The sequence below is a fragment of the Mus caroli genome, unplaced genomic scaffold (genome assembly GCF_978045245.1).
Source record: "Mus caroli unplaced genomic scaffold, Mus_caroli_1 scaffold_6, whole genome shotgun sequence".
Lineage (NCBI taxonomy): Eukaryota > Metazoa > Chordata > Mammalia > Rodentia > Muridae > Mus > Mus caroli.
In genome coordinates, this window is record NW_028227261.1 from 10,527,258 (window position 1) to 10,545,039 (window position 17,782).

Sequence of the window (17,782 nt, forward strand, 5' to 3'; positions counted from 1 at the left end):
TTTAGTTTTCATGTAGTGTTTGAAGAAACACTTAGGACCTGGGTGTCAACATTTCCTATTACGTGGCCTAGTGTCACTACCTACAAAGTTTTTTCTAAGAAATCCTTATTTTCCTCATCAATTCTCATTAATTGGCATCTACTAGCCCTTACTATTTGACTCTAGTCCAGAAATATAAGTTTTCACTAATAACCCTGAGTATCAGTACTTTATAGCAGGTATCCATGTGCTCTGTGTTTGTGCCTGATGACTCCTAAAATTAGAAATCATCCTCAGATTATACTCATATTCTTTATCAGTCAAAATGTATCATGTCGGTAGAAACATTGGCAAGAGCCCTGGTATTACTTTGCTTTATTTTTTTAATGTGGTTTAGCATGATCTCTAATGGCATTTCATTTATTTCATTACTCAATCCTTGATGTGAAATTTAAGAAGAATTTGAATGTTTGCTCCTCACCAAGAATCTGGGAGAAGAACAACTAAAAGAATGAGTGCCTCTCTGGTAAACCCTCCACAGGTCAGTATCCTGTGTTCATATCTTTTCAAAATCCCTTTTATATTAAGAACATTCAAAAGTCTTATTATCTGTATGTTGAATATTATCTAAGGGGATTATTTTCTATGCTCTTCATTTTCTTGAGTGATAATGAAAATTTAAGTATTTGGTTTCTAACATATATAATAGCTTTATATTTTCACTGGTTTTTATACTGTGAAGACATATAATTACGATCAAACTGCATGTCTCAAAGAGCATCTATTGGAAATGATGCTCAAAAAATATATTGATGACTATTTCCTATGTTGGATAAAGTTGTATTAGTGTGGAAGTAAAGTCTCTTGTCCCACATAAATTGCAATACAGAAATGGTCAGGTTTTCAGACACAAGCTTATGAATGCAGATATGTAAATATGTAGAAACTCACATCACTAAGCAATATATGGAAGAGTAGAATTTGTAGTCGCATAAAATTATATGAGGCCCACCGTCTTGAATTTTTCTTTTCTTTTCCTTTTTTTTTTTTTTTTCAAGACAGGGTTTTTCTGTATTGCCCTGGCTGTCCTGGAACTCACCAGGCTGGCCTCATACTCAGAGATCTGCCTGCCTCTGCCTCCCGAGTGCTGGGGTTAAAGGCCTGCGCCACCAAGTCCAGCTGTCTTGAATCTTAATAGTAAATGTATTAGCTCCCTAGAAACACAGATGATGGAAGAAAATTGTCTTTCTTTTTTCGTTGATGTAATTTGAGCTGATGCAGATTTCAGTATTCTGACAATTCTTTTTAACATTTTAAGTCACACAGTAATCATTTTAGTGTTGACATCAAAAATTGGACTCAAGAGAGATACTGTCCCTGTGACATGTTTATTTTCCTTTTGTTTTTGTACCAGTCATTAGAAGTAGTGTAGGTCCTGGGGTCTTCACCTTTGTATTTCATCACATGAAATACATTTGAAACATTTTTCTAGAGAGGATAGCCTTGGTGCTGTGCATAAACCATCAATTTTCAAGTGTAAGTGAATGTCCTTTCTATTTTTTGTTTCCTTTTCTTTAGCAGGAAGACAGGTTGATATACCCTATGTTATTCCTCTTCAGCCAAGCAATGCATTACATAGGAAAAGCTGAAGGGTTGTGGCAATGTTTCTATTTTTTATTGCAATACTATTTTCTGTAGGTATATACATGTTCATCTGGATGTTTTTATGTGTATAGAATTGCACATTATGCCCCTAAAACATTGAGTTCAGCACCAAACCTTGAAGATTGAAGTCAGGCATAATAGTGAGCTGCAATATATTTTGAGAGAGTTAAATTAGGTTTCTATACAGAAACAGCAAGTACCTTTACATCTTGGTATTTTTTTTCATGCCCTAGGTTTATAATTTGAGGCTCATTTGTACAATAGACAGTATATAACCTGTGTATTTTAGTTCTTGATAAACAAAGCAAGAAATGTAAATCATACTTCTCTATGTAATCTCAAATTCTGATACACAAATGGTCAAATTCTGATGAAAAGAAAGTTAAAATTAGGGGATTGAAAATTTCAGTTAAGATGATACCATGAGGAATAAATTATTAAATATTCATGAAGACTTAGAATAATTCTTCATCAATTTGAAAACACAATTTGAGCAAAGAAAATGATTGTAGTTCATTGGAATGCATTGCCACCTATGACATTTGCTTACACACCCATAACTAATCATTCTTCAGTTAAAGGCCATATGGCAGTTATGAAATTGTTATGTTGTGTATTGCTCATGCCAACTTACATAAAGTATGAAGTGATTTTAATGCTCACAAATACTGGTTTTTCTACTTTATGGTTTTCAATATATTTTCCTAAAATAACTTCCCAAAGCATTTGGTTCTCTGTGTCATACAGAATGTTCAGTGCTCTGTTGTTGCAGTTTTATGTTGTTTAACACAAAACCTCTGACATTCAGTCCATCCATTAATTCTGCGTTTCATATTCTGATTCTACCTGTTTGCTCTAGAAAGGATGTAGCTTTGTAGTTAGGCATCAGATTGTCAAATAGATATGATATACTACAGTCATGGAAGACACAGCTGCACAAGGACTCAGCTAGTCTCCATATCTGATAAAGGTAGATATTGTAAAATTTGAAAACATATTTTTTGTCATCATAATTGATGATCTATGATTCTTTTTTATATCAGCCCATCTTTCATAAATGTACATTATGGCATCTAGACATCAAATGTACCACTTATATTCTGTAAATGTTTACCGATTTTGACATTGTTATATATATCATGCATTCTCAGAGAAAGATAAATCTAAAAAAGTCTATGAGTATTATAGAATTTATCTGTTATTAAAGTTAAAGTTTGTTTTTCTTCAATATATGTTGGTTACATTTGCTGGAATGTATGCATATGTGCAATGTAGTACTCAGTAGAGATCACTGGATTTTTAAAGGACTGGTTTTAACCATCTACTGTTTAGTGCCATGTGAGTGCTGGGAAACAAATTTCTTTTTTTTTAAGATTTATTTATTTATTTGTTATATGTAAGTACACTGTAGCTGTCTTCAGACACTCCAGAAGAGGGAGTCAGATCTCGTTATGGATGGTTGTGATCCACCATGTGGTTGCTGGGATTTGAACTCTGAACCTTTGGAAGAGCAGTAGGGTGCTCTTACCCACTGAGCCATCTCACCATCCCGGGAAACAGATTTCATAATAGAGGACTTGAAAAGATATGATACAATCCAAACTGCCCACAAAACTTTTGAACAAGGTTATGGTAGCAAACCTTTCATTTGCTGCCACTAAGGTCTCAGTAACCAAAGAAAATTGAAGAATATGAGAGCCTTTTTTAATGCAAGCAGTACGCTAAATCATTTTATAGGTTGCCTGTGGTAACGCAGCAATTCATATTTTCAGACACAACTCCATAAACTTTTAGAATACATTTGTCATTCAGTATCTTCTTGCCTCATTTATATCATCACAAGGTGTATCTTAATTAGTTCCTTTTTAACATAAGAAAGCATTTTTGTACAGTAGCACCTAAGAAGTTTTCTAAGAAGTTTTCCGTTACAGGATCTGTTAACCTTCAATGACGTGGCTTTGAACTTTTCACTGGAGGAATGGGAATGTCTCAATTTTGCTCAGAGGACATTGTACATGGAAGTAATGTTGGAGAATTACAACAATCTGTTATTTGTGGGTAAGAATGCACTTCTTGTTGAATTCCTGATTCTTTCTTTGAATTTTCCTACTTTGTATTTATATAAACTCTCTGAAATATCTAGAGACCCCCAAATGAGGGAAATTAGAGTAAAAATCATACTTTTCATTGTGTTTCATTTACATTTCTCTGATTACTTTGGGAAAGTAACCAGTGCTCTATTCTCTGAGGTCTCTCCTCCCCACTTATCTAGCTCTAGTCAAGACTTTCACTTTCAAGAAAAATTAAGCAATCAGAATAAGGAATTCTGTTTTTATACATATAATATTTGGAGTATTTTATTCTTACCACTGCTTTAAACTATTCTCTTACGATTTTAAAAAATGCATAAGATTTTAAGTGCATATATTGTTTGTGTGGAGATATTATTATTATTATTATTATTATTTGTTTGACATTTGGTCTCTGTGTTTTGTTCTGGGACAACCTGATCTTTATCTTAACATTTTGGATGTTGAAACAAAACTACATAGTGATTTCTAATGACAATTTCATTTGCATCATAAATTTATACCTGACCAAAACTATAAAGTATCATTCTGAAACCTATTATAACTTTAAAATTAGATCTATATTGTTCAGAGATCTACTTTCTGACATTTCATTACAGATGGATCACTTACATATCCTAGTTTCTGCAAAGTACAATTTTTTTCTTAAATTTGTTATTTTAATTATTACATTACAAATGATATACCCCTTGCAGTTCCCCTTCCACAAACCACTTATTCTATCCACCCTACTCCATGCTTGTATGAGGGTGCTTCACCCATCCACAACAGCTTCACTGCCCGAGGATTCTTCTATGCTGAGGCATCTAGCCTTCAGAGGTCCAAAGGCCTCCATTCCAATTGATGACAGATAAGGCTATGCTGTATTATGTAAGCTGCTGGAGCCATTGGCCACTCCATGTGTAGTCTTTGGTAGGTGGTTTAGTTCTTGAGTGCTTTGGGGTATCTGGTTGGTTGATATTGTTGTTCTTTCTATGAGGTTGTAAACACCTTCAGCTCTTTCAGTCCTTCACATAACTTTACTTTGGGGTCACTCTGCTCCATATGATGGTTGGCTGCAAGCATCTGCATTTATTTTGGTCAGGTTCTGGCAGAGCTTCTCAGGAGTCAGCTATATCACGTTTCAGTCAAGAAGCATTTTACGGCATCAGCCATAATATCAGTGTTTGATGTCTACAGATAGCATTGATCCCCAGGTGGGGCAGTCTCTGGATGGCCTTTCCTTCAGTCTCTGCTCCACTCTTTACCCCTGCATTTCCTTTACATAGGAGCAATTCTGTGTTAACCTTTTTTATATGAGTTGCTGTTACAATTTTAAAGTAATACTTAGAAGACTATTATCACTTCTTGACATTTGATATAGATCAAATTTGAGGTATGTCTGAGGATCCATGCAATGATTTAAAAAAAAAAAAGGAAAAACCTCTCTTGAGAGTATGAATACATTAGAACACTGGTTATTGAATAATACTTACTCCTCATATAAGTAATCCCTATTATCCCTAATTCCCACTTTTTTCAGAAAATCAACGCATATGTGGAAAAAATGAGTCGATCTTGGATCAAGACATACAGCACATTGTCAATGAGCATGGGCATATCCGAAAGAAGTCTTCTAAATGTAATGAGCTTAGAAATGTGATTCATGAATCCTCCGAAAGTACACCTTATAACACTAACCAAAGAGATGCCACTCTCCAATCCTCAAACCTAAAAAGACATATAACTGGGACCACTAAAGAAGTTTGCACATATAAAGACTGTGTAAACGGTTTAAAGGTGTCTTCTATCATTAGTCTCAATCAAGGAACCCACATAGAGAAGAAAGAACACAACAGAAATAAAAATCTTGATGAGGTTTTAGTTTCTAAACATAAACCCATTGTGAGACAAAACAATAGTGAAATGAACAGTTACACTTGTGGTGAATTTGACAAATGCTTTACTCAGAGTGACAATCTTCAAAGTCAGCAGAGAATTTATCCAGGAAAGAAATCTTACAAATATAGTGAAAGTGACAAATGCTTTACACAAAAATTCTATCTTGGTATCCATCAGAAAATTCATTCAGGAGAGAAATCTTACAAATGTAGTGAATGCGACAAATGCTTTACTGACAAAGGCAGTCTGAGAGTTCATCAGAGAATTCATACAGGAAAGAAACCGTACAAATGCAGTGAGTGTGACAAATGCTTTACTCACAAAGGCTATCTGAGAGTTCATCATAGAATTCATGCAGGAGAGGAACCTTACAAATGTAGTGAATGTGACAAATGCTTTACTGACAAATGCACTCTGAGAAGGCATCATAGAATTCACACAGGAGAGAAACCTTACAAATGTAGTGAATGTAACAAGTGTTTTACTGAGAAAATCGTTCTGAGAAGGCATCAGAGAATTCATACAGGAGAGAAACCTTATAAATGCAGTGAATGTGACAAATGCTTTACCCGAAAATCATATCTTAGTATTCATCAGAGAATTCATACAGGAGAGAAACCTTACAAATGCAGTGAATGTGGCAAATGCTTTACCCAACAATGCCATCTTAGTATTCATCAGAAAATTCATTCAGGAGAGAAAGCTTACAAATGCAATGAATGCGACAAATCCTTTACTGACAAACACACTCTGAGAATGCATCAGAGAATACATACAGGAGAGAAACCTTACAAATGTAGTGAATGTGACAAATGCTTTACTGACAAATGCACTCTGAGAAGGCATCAGAGAATTCACACAGGAGAGAAACCTTATAAATGCAGTGAATGTGACAAATGCTTTACCCGAAAATCATATCTTAGTATTCATCAGAGAATTCATACAGGAGAGAAACCTTACAAATGCAGTGAATGTGGCAAATGCTTTACCCGACAATCCAATCTTAGTATTCATCAGAAAATTCATTCAGGAGAGAAATCTTACAAATGCAATGAATGTGACAAATCCTTTACTGACAAACACACTCTGAGAAGGCATCAGAGAATTCATACAGGAGAGAAATCTTACAGATGCAATGAATGTGACAAATGCTTTACTGGCAAACACACTCTGAGAACGCATCAGAGAATTCATACAGGAGAGAAACCTTACAAATGTAGTGAATGTGACAAATGCTTTACTGACAAATGCAGTCTGAGAAGGCATCAGAGAATTCACACAGGAGAGAAACCTTATAAATGCAGTGAATGTGACAAATGCTTTACCCGAAAATCATATCTTAGTATTCATCAGAGAATTCATACAGGAGAGAAACCTTACAAATGCAGTGAATGTGGCAAATGCTTTACCCGACAATCCAATCTTAGTATTCATCAGAAAATTCATTCAGGAGAGAAATCTTACAAATGCAATGAATGCGACAAATCCTTTACTGACAAACACACTCTGAGAACGCATCAGAGAATTCATACAGGAGAGAAATCTTACAAATGCAATGAATGTGACAAATGCTTTACTGGCAAACACACTCTGAGAACGCATTAGAGAATTCATACAGGAGAGAAACTTTACAAATGTAGTGAATGTGACAAATGCTTTACTGACAATCGCACTCTGAGAAGGCATCAGAGAATTCATACAGGAGAGAAACCTCATAAATGCAGTGAATGTGACAAATGCTTTACCCGACAATCCAATCTTAGTATTCATCAGAAAATTCATTCAGGAGAGAAACCTTACAAATGTAGTGAATGTGACAAATGCTTTACTGACAAACTCACTCTGAGAAGGCATCAGAGAATTCATACAGGAGAGAAACCTTACAAATGTAGTGAATGTGACAAAGCTTTACTGAGAAAGTCAATCTGAGGAGGCATCAGAGAACTCATACAGGGGAGAATTCTTACAAATGTATTGAATGTGACAAATGGTTTGCCCAGAAATCCTATCTTGTTTTTAATCACAGAATTCATACATTAAAGAAACCTTACAAATGCAGTCAATGTGACAAATGATTTTCCCACAAACTGAGTCTGAGAATGCATCAGAGAATTCATACAGTAGAGAAAACTTACAAAAATGCAGTGAATGTGATAAATGCTTTACTAATAAAGGCAGACTGAGAATTAATCAGATAATTCATAAATTAAAAAAAAACCTTCAAAGTATTTTGTACGTGATAAATGCAGTACCCACAACATCAGTCTGACAAATCAACAGATATTTCAAACAGTAGAGCAACATTATAAATGAAATGAATAAGATAATCCTTTACCAAGAAATATCATCGTAAAATTCATTGGAGAATTTTTCCAAAAGGGAAAATTTTCAAATACATTGCCGGTTTGAATCCTTATTTTAGCCTATCTCTTAGAATGTAACAGATAATGTATACAGGCAAGAATCTTAACAAATAAAATAAATGCTGAAATGTCTTTGACTTCATTTCAGGGCAGAGAAAATTTGTAAAAAAAATTTTTATGGGAAAAGTAGTTCTCCTGGCCATATTCTTTTCAACAGTTAGTGCTCTACACTAAAGAATTATTATGAATCTGAAAACTTTTGAAAACCTTCATGCAATGTTCAAATCTTAGATAATGTCAACTATTATGCTGGCAGTAACTCTGATATATGATAATGAAGAAACATTTTCATTAAACTTTTACTAGTTCACCCTCAAATATTATATGATGAAGGCAGGTGTGAAAGCCAGAAGAATATGATGTTGTGCAACAATTCATGGAGTTAGAAATGATCCATTCCAAAAGGAAACTAAATAAAGAGTGTACTATCGCCTTCAAAATGTCTAATAAAACTGGCAGCATTTTGTATATTTAATTCAAATGAAGAAATTGACACAAATTATACTTGATAGTATATTTGACAAACTGAGCCACCAATACTGCATGTTCTTAATCCTACAATATGCCTACAGATGTGAAGTGTGCTTTGAGTATCCAGTATTCATTATTATTATCACGTCAATGTGACAAATGATTTATTGGTTTCACGTTTCAGGATAGTAACTGACTATGAGTCCCTTATGCTCTGTCAACATCTCCTTCCTCATTGCCCTGTAAATAAAGCTGAATATTTTAACAAGGTTGACTTGGCTGTTTTCAGTTTGCACTTACAATAATTAGATGAATAAATGTTGCATCATCGCTGGAACTATTTCTCATAAAGTATTTGCTGAAGTCATGAATATTTTCTGTAAACCTGTAACGTAAACTTAATACTTGTGATTTTCAGCTGGTCAATAACAACCTTGACCCACATACGAATAATATGAATTGTATATAAGTGTTTAGCATTAGAAAATTTAGCAACAGTGTATTAGAGATGATGATTTGTGTTAACTAAAACAGGGAAGATTCTATGCAATATGCCAGGCTTACTGCTCGATCAGTACTAGGTTTATTAAAAACAAACAAACAATCAAACAAAGACAACAACAAAAAAACAAAACCAAACAACAACAGGAAACAAAACATGTAAATGCATTTAGAGCATCAACAGTAAGTCTGCACTCTCTCTCTACTCTCTCTCTCTCTCTCTCTCTCTCTCTCTTGACTCAAGGGAATATGAGATAAAATACTACCAAAAATAAATGAAAATATAGCTTCATAGTTTTCAGGGATATCCATCCTAACTGTGCTATGTCCCTGCACAGCTCCAAAGCTCTCTCCAGGGACACGTCTAACAAGTCATTATGGTGTCCTGTCCTATTGTTCCTCATACTCCACTCTACCTCAAGGACTGACTAAGATTTCCATTCTTGTCCTAAATCATTTAGGGGATGCTCACATTTTACACACCTTAGAATGTACATTTTGGAGAAAAATACAACAACTCACTATTAAGGTATGAATCTTTTTATTTCATATGTGAGTCCATCCATACAAATAGCATGAATCTGTAAATCTTAAAAGAAATACCTTTTGTATGGTAGATGAGGTAAAATCTCATGCACAGTTTAAAAATCCAAACATCCAGGAAATACATTTGGAAATACTGAAAAAGATGTAAAATATTTATGCCAAGCAAAAGCATTTTATTAGAATATTTATAGTAAATTCAGGAAGACTCAGAAAATTAGGATCTAAGAAAATGTCATATGTTAAAATGAACAAATCTATTATCACTACACAATTTCCTTGATATAAAAAAATATAAGGACAAATTTCAACTTGTGAGAAACTTCGTGATAACATTATGTTATTCTCAGTAGTGGAAATTGTTGAACAAATCTATATCACTACACATTTTTCCTTGATTTAAAAAAAATAAGGAAAATTCTCAACTTTTGAGAAACTTAGTGATAACAATATGTTATTCTTAGTATTGGAAATTGTTGACCTCTTCCTAGTAGGATCAAACTACTAATAGACACTTTAGAGGCCCTTGTTTTCAAATGATCATTGGTATTTTCTATCAAGTGCTGCATCAGGGATGCTGATGCTCACACACCAGGCAATTTAAATTTAGGCTTCTGAAATAGCCCTTAACAGTCAGAAATTACAACCACCTGGACAATCTCTGGATATTCCAGTTTCTTATGTTGCATGATTCTAGGCCTCACTGCCTGATGCCTTAGAGATCATTATCCCATATATTCAGATATTTCCAGTGTTAGTGTAAAGTTTCAAATTGTGCACAGCAAATACACAACTTACCTTTTGCCCCTCATACAATATGATTGTCTTCATTCTATAAGCATTTATACACCTGCTTCTTGTCTATGGTACAACAAGAATATGGTGAGGGTGTACAACATAGGTTCAGGTAGACTCACTGTTGGAATTATGTGGAAGACATGTGCAGATTGAAAAAGATGAAAGTCATTGGCTTAGGGAAATTAATAATATCATGTTTGAAGACCAAGAAAACAGGCTCACCAAATTTGGAAACATTCACTATTTGTGGATGAGCATTGTAAGATACACAATTAGAGCCACACTACAGAAGACTAATGGACATTCCCAGAAGATCTTCCAGTGGCTACAATTTTAGTAACCCAGCAGGACTAGGGCAGTACCTTGCATGGAAAGAAAATATCTCTTTAGCAGCAGGACAACTGGTGGGAGAACATGGGGATGGGAAACATTAGGAGTAGGTGGGATGAATCATTTCTTGATTGAAACTGCTTTTTTAACAGGAGGATTCCTAAGAGAAACTGAGGGCCTGAAGGAAATGGAGTGGGATCAGAATCCCCTCCTTGTCAGGAGTCTGCAAGCTGCAAGGTGTGGAACTAGGAGTAGAGCACACTGCCACGGGTCTCACAACAATGTAAAAATTCCCTTCATCTGCACTGTTGCCAGTTTATGCCTTAGGAATTTTTTTCAGTCACTAGAGCAGTGGCAGGAACTGTAACCAAGAAGTCATGGAAACTCCCAGGTCAAAGGAATTGCTAGGCTAGTGGGCAGAAAGGAATTGCACCACGATTGAGACCACTTTCTCTGCTGCTCATAAGAACTCTGACCCTCAAATTCTACTGGGCATTTCTTAACTGTGTTGGTAAATTGCTGACTATGTATGCTTGACTTGTCCTGATATTTTTCATTTATCCTATTGTGTGGATATTTCCAGAGTAATTTCTAAGAGGATGAACTTGTCTTTTTTTTTTTTTTCATTTTTTTTTTATCATGGTTATATTTCCCTGGTGGTTGGAACAAAGCTGGTATTATTCACATCCATCCATGGTTTCTAACTCTTCTATTGTATCACTTTCCTAGTCGAGATTATTGGAGATTATGGAGATTATGCATTCCCATGATGTCTTTAAATATTATTCTCTTAAAGACTATTTGAATTTTGATTGAATCTCAAGCAATATTTTAGCAATTTCTTTTCAGTTTTACCTGTCTTTAAGTTGTGGTTGTATAAATATGGCTTAAACAACAAAACACTCCTGGACTTCAGCTCAATGGTTGCCTCTACGTATCTGCAACAGTGTCAATAAGCTCCTGATAGAGTCTGTCAGTGGACAGTCATGTCAGGCTCTTTCTGAGCACAACATGGCTTCAGTAATAGTGTCAAGGTTTTTTTTTTCGGTCCATAAGATGGATTGATCAAGGCAGTGGATGGCATTTTCTTCAGTCTCTGCTCCACTTTTGTCACTACATACAATTAGATATGAACAATTCTGGGTCCAAATTTTGAAGATGGTCGGGTGCCCCCATGCCTCAAATGGGGGCCATGCTCTCTACTGGAGATATTCTATTTAGGTTCCGTCTACCTACTCTTGGACATTTCGGCTAAGGTCATCCCCAATGAGGTTTGGGAGACTTCCACATCCATCTTGTCTGGGACTTTCTAGATATTTGCCCTGCTCTTCATTCTTCATACACACTGTTGTGTGTTTCTATTAATACTCCTGACCCTCTGGCCTTCTCTCCTGTCTCCCCACATACCTGATCCTGCCACCGATTGTCCCTGATTCTCCCTCTTTTATCCACATCTCTCCCTTCTTCTGCCTCCTGGGATTATTTTGTTTCTCCTTCTATGTGGAATTGAAGTATCCACAATTTGGCATTCCTTCTAATTAAATATTATGTGGTCTGTGAGTTGTGTATAATGGTATTCTGATCTTTTTGCCAAATAACTACTTATCAATGAGGACATAACATGTATGTCCTTTTGAGCCTGGGTTCCTCACTCAGGATGACATTTTCTAGTTCTCTCCATTTGCCTGCAAATTTCAAGATGTCCTCAGTTTTAATAGATAAGCAGTATTCCATTGTGTTATTGAACCACAGTTTTTCTACATCCATTCCTTAGTTGAAGAACATCTGGACTGTTTCTGGCTTCTGGCTAATACAAATATGGCAGCTATGGACATAGTGGAGCATGTGTCCTTGTGTTATTGTGTTTCTTCTTTTGTGTATATGCCCAGTAGTGGAATATCTGGGTCTTCATGTAGAATTATTTCCAATTTTCTGAGGTACTGCCAGATTGATTTCCAGAGTGGTTGTACCAGTTTGCAATCCCACCAGCAATAGTGGAGTGTAACTCTTTCTCCACACCCTTGTCACCATGTTGTCACTTGAGTTCTTGATCTTTGCAATTCTAATTGGTGTATGGTAGAATCTCAGGGTCATCTGATCTTACTAGAAAAGCATATACTCAACAAAACTGCAGCAATCTAGAAGAAACAGATGATATTCTAGATAGATATATTGTGTCCAGTTAAATCAAGATGAGGTAAACTAAACAGTCCAGAAACCCCTAAGGCATTGGACTCTGCTGCCCTCAGAACTAGGGTACACCCATAACCATGACAGTGAACCCTTCTGTGAGGTCACAGAGGCCAAGCCTCACTCTGTTTAGGAAAGCTCAAAGGGTGTCCCAGGTACACAGGTGCCTTTTGGACTGGTATCAAATTGATTGAAATTTTGGCCTCTAACCTGTCTCTTCACCACCATTAAACACAGCCTGTAATAGGATTTCCCAGAAAGCAGCATTTCAGGAAGTTTCCCTCCTGGGCCTCATCATGATAGTTGATGACTTCTGAGAATGTCACTAAAGAAACAACTGATATGATCCTACACACACGCACACACACACACACACACACACACACACACAGACTTATTCACAAATACATTAACAGACATAAATATGTTAAGTAGATGAAGAAGGGATGTGATATCAATGTCTGTGGCCATGCAGGAAATGGCCTATGAGTTGAAAATAAAGATTTCTAGGAAGGTTTACATGTTTGAAAGAAAACACAGAGAAGGTCCTGGAAAGCACTTCCTTATGGACCTGTGTAACATATGTTCCCTGAAATAATGGCATAGGGGGCAATGTAAGTAGTTGATCACTTATGAGCGTGAGTTTTGAGTCTTAAAAGCAGGTACTGACTTGACAGTTTCTTCCAGAGGCCTCCCTTCCTGGCACGTGTATGGTGTCTTCTCGTTGAGACTATATATAGCATGACAGGCACCCTTGTATTTACTGCTGTTCTGGCTTAACAGAACTCCTGTTGTGTCAAATAAGGAACACCTCAAGAACTTCACAGAGCCCTTGTGACTGCCATTCAGGTCCTTGCTCCTGCTCTTTCCTGCATGCGTTTATACCTGAAGGCACATGTACTCCTGTATATACACTCCCAGACCATGCACACTAACATACAATTTAAACATAATTATGTATAGTGTGTAGGGTTAGGTAGAGTGCTGGAATAATATATCCTGTTTGTGGGACGATGGGCTATACACAAACAGTCTGGTCTCCAGTCAAGCTGAGGTCTGAACTCTGGGACCCGGTGGTGATAATTCACCTACATGGGATGGAGGGAATTCTCTCATGTCTCCTGGAACTCTGGCTCATGTCAAAGTTACCGTCCCCTCAGCCCACACAGGAGAAGCATGGTTAGTAGTCATATAGGCAATGTTCCAAGCTTCTAACCTTCAGGCTAGACTCATCCCCAGTTACCTAGCAACAGTAAAGATAACAGCATACCATAAAAAGGGCTGTTTGACCCCTCCTCACTCTCTGACTCCTCTTGCTCTTAATCTCCTTACTCTCCTCTCTTCTTTCCTCTCTCTTTGTCTCTCTCCCTCTTACTCTCTAGACTTTCTTCTCTATCTCCCTTTCCCCTTTGTCTCCTCTTGACCATGGCCGGTCTCTCTCTCTTTTACCTTCTATCCTTTCTCCTTGCCTTTCTATAATAAAGGTCTTAAACCATAGACTGTCTCTGCTCATCAAGGCCCGCTGCACAGACTCTCACCTGTGTGGGAACCTCTCTCCCTCAGCCCTCACTCCCATAACCCCGGGGCTACAGGGTGTTACTCCAGGGCCCCTTGTTGGGGGCTGCCCCTTGTCCACCCCCTATTGAGTGGGGTCAGTGGCTTAAATGCCCACCTGGGGCCGAGTGGAAAGTGTCTGGCAGCCCTCCCATGTCTGCCTGCCCAGAGCATAGGTAGAACTCTGGCCAGACGTGGGCTATCCTCCCTCCCCCCCTTCCCCAGCCTCTCTTTTAGTTCCTACACCTGTTGAGTACCTGCTTTCGGTCATGCTGGAGACAACCCCTGGACATACAAGACAAGATTATTACTGTGAAGAAGCAAAGTCCTTTCAGAAGCCTAGAGTAGGACCCTGGACACAATGGACTGCCATAGCTGATAGTTGTCCATGGCTTAGGGCACAACATCCGAGCTTCATCCTGCACTAGTCTGGAACCTGGAGTCTTTTCATGTGGTACAAGCTGGGTGTGACCATTCCCTAGGCTTATTCTCTGGTGAGTTGTAGGTGTTGTCTCCCTGAGTACTTGTTTGGCAAGTTCTTTAGCATGTGCATATGCACACACACACACACACACACACACACACACACACACACACACACCCTGCTGATACTGCAACAGTTTCTACTGCTTTAGCACAGGCCCTGCTAAAGGTCACTTCAAGGACCACATTAGGCTTCATACACTTCCTCACTCCTATCTCCCAGTACAGCACAATGAGGTTTAGTCAGGACTTCATCATGGGGATCTGTATATATTTCTCCCAACATACAGCCCAACAAACCTTCAGTTCCTTCCAGATCCCATCCCATCTCTGAGCTCCCTCACACCAACACCACAGCCTTTAACCATGGCAACAGGCTATATGAGGTAACAGAGGCTGACCACACCTCTCTCCAGCTTCTTCCCATGTGCCTAGATGTAACATGAGCAATGGCCGTGCTTTCTCTCTTAACATAAAGTACCCTGACTTGTGTAACTACAACTGGTGAGCTGTAGGTGTTGTCTCCCTGAGTACTTGTTTGGCAAGTTCTTTAGCATGCGCATATGCACAGACACACACACACACATACACACACACACACACACACACACCTTTCTGATACTTACAGCAACTGTTTATACTTATTTGTAGCAAGATATGTGGCATCATTCCATGTCCTCCTCATGCACTTTCACACATATGGATGTGGACCTGCAGACATGAGCACATACGTAAGAACGTATACAACACACCTACAAAATGAAAACATGTATTTAAGTATAGAATGAGAGAGGAAGGTGCTGTCATGGCATTTCCCATGATACTGGCATTGATGTTTGGCTCATATTGTGGCAGCTCTCTGAGTACACATGCAAAGATTGCTACTACCAGGGACTGAAGTCACCAGGGAAGATCAGATACCAGTGTCAGGGATGCTCTGCCTCCTTCCCTGGACAAGCTATGTGTGATGGTCAAATGTGGGCGTGGCAAAGGCACTGTTCCCTCCTTCCTGGCCTAGGCTGGGGGCTCAAGTCCTGGTCCATATATATATATGGCTTCTTTCCAAGGCCTCTCCTCCTGGTGAGTGAGAGGTTCTTCTTCCTACAGTCTTGAGGCCATTCCCACTACTGTGAGACTTCTGATCTGTTTCTAGCTCCCCTTAGCTCTCTTGAAGACAGTCTTAGAGCTGTCTTCAATCAGAAACACTTTAAGTCCCTCTCCCTATTTCTGCCTCCCCCACTTAAGACCCCAGTGAAGAAGTGCCTCGCACTGAGTGAGCTACTCACGTGATGAATTTCAGGTAGTCCATCCCAGAAAACAGCCCAAGTCTAGGCAGACACACGTGCTCAGTGTGAATCCCAGCCCTCCTTGCTAGACTCTGAGTTATCCTCAGGCTAAGCACTCTGCTATTACTAAGGCAGGGATTTACCCTGTGATGTCACAGAGGGCTCACCTCATGGCACTCTGAGAATCACAAGGGACATCAGTTGCTCAGTCATCTCCCAGTTTGGTCCATCCTGTTCTCTACACAACTGTTTCAAGCATCTTTGGAAACACTTAGCTTTGGGAAAGTAGCCGAACGTGTTTCTCAGACACCTCCCTGGGAATCACCTACAAGCATCTGCTGTCAGCCCTCCATCTTCCCACATTACCTACATCCTTCAGAGGAGGAAGACAGTGGATAGCACTGCTTCCTCAGCTCAAGTGTCTGTCCTCATCATCTCAGATCCTCTATTGCCATCATGGTTTATTGCTGCCCCTCAGCCCACAGGATGCCATCGTCTGCCCCTTGTCTCTGACTCCAACTGTAACCATACATACATAATACATGTATATAATTTTTCTCTTATTTTAAACTACCCAATCCATCACATTTGTTAAAGAAAATGACTTATCTTATATACTAGAGAAATGGCTCAGTGGCTAAGATCACTCGCTGCTCTTATAGGGGACCTGAGTTTTAACCACAGCAACCACGTGGCATGGCTCACAACCATCTAAACAGCTCCAGGAGATTCAATGCTCTCTTTTGGCCTTCTAGGGTACTTAAGTGCACAAGCCCACATTCAAATATATACATAGATATATAATTTTTAAAGTAAGCAGCCAGTGAGAAGCACCTGAAAAAATGTTCAGCATCCTTAATCATCAGGGAAATGCAAATCAAAACAACCCTGAGATTCCACCTCACACCAGCCCGAATGGCTAAGATCAAAAATTTAGGTGACAGCAGATGCTGGCGAGGATGTGGAGAAAGAGGAACACTCCTCCATTTTTGGTGGAATTGCAAGCTTGGACAACCACTCTGGAAATCAGTCTGGCGGTTCCTCAGAAAATTGGACATAGTACTACCGGAGGATCCCACAATACCTCTCCTGGGCATATATCCAGAAGATGTTCCAACCGGTAAGAAGGACACATGCTCAACTATGTTCATAGCAGCCTTATTTGTAATAGCCAGAAGCTGGAAAGAACTCAGATGCCCCTCAACAGAGGAATGTATACAGAAAATGTGGTACATTTACACAACGGAGTACTACTCAGCTATTAAAAAGAATGAATTATGAAATTCCTAGGCAAATGGATGGACCTGGAGGGCATCATCCTGAGTGAGGTAACCCAATCACAAAAGAACTCACACAATATGTACTCACTGATAAGTGGATATTAGCCCAGAAACTTAGGATACCCAAGATATAACATACAATTTGCGAAACACATGACACTCAAGAAGAACGAAGACCAAAGTGTGGACAATCCACCCCTTCTTAGAATTGGGAACAAAACACCCATGGAAGGAGTTACAGAGACAAAGTTCAGAGCTTAGACGAAAGGATGGACCATATAGAGATGGATATCCGGGTATCCATCCCA

At 38.3% G+C, this 17,782-nt stretch overlaps 2 protein-coding genes and 1 long non-coding RNA gene across 4 annotated transcripts in view; 1 reads left to right on the forward strand and 2 right to left on the reverse strand.

Annotated features, from left to right (window-relative positions):
* Positions 1–17,782, reverse strand: part of LOC147004104 (uncharacterized) — a 522,844-nt gene that overhangs the window by 53,530 nt on the left and 451,532 nt on the right. The window lies entirely within an intron of this gene.
* Positions 446–7,209, forward strand: LOC147004106 (uncharacterized). The gene is given in 5 exon segments (XM_085838640.1): positions 446–520; positions 3,576–3,702; positions 5,257–5,914; positions 5,996–7,154; positions 7,156–7,209. Coding segments are annotated over 5 exon segments (2,073 nt in total).
* Positions 8,833–16,264, reverse strand: LOC147004107 (uncharacterized). Of its 2 annotated transcripts, none has more exons than XR_015047290.1 (3): positions 16,195–16,264; positions 15,535–15,619; positions 8,833–8,894 (listed from the first exon to the last, which is right to left on the reverse strand). It is a non-coding gene; the product is annotated as an uncharacterized LOC147004107 (long non-coding RNA). The 2 variants fall into 2 exon arrangements; XR_015047289.1 differs by lacking the exon at positions 8,833–8,894 and adding an exon at positions 12,555–12,819.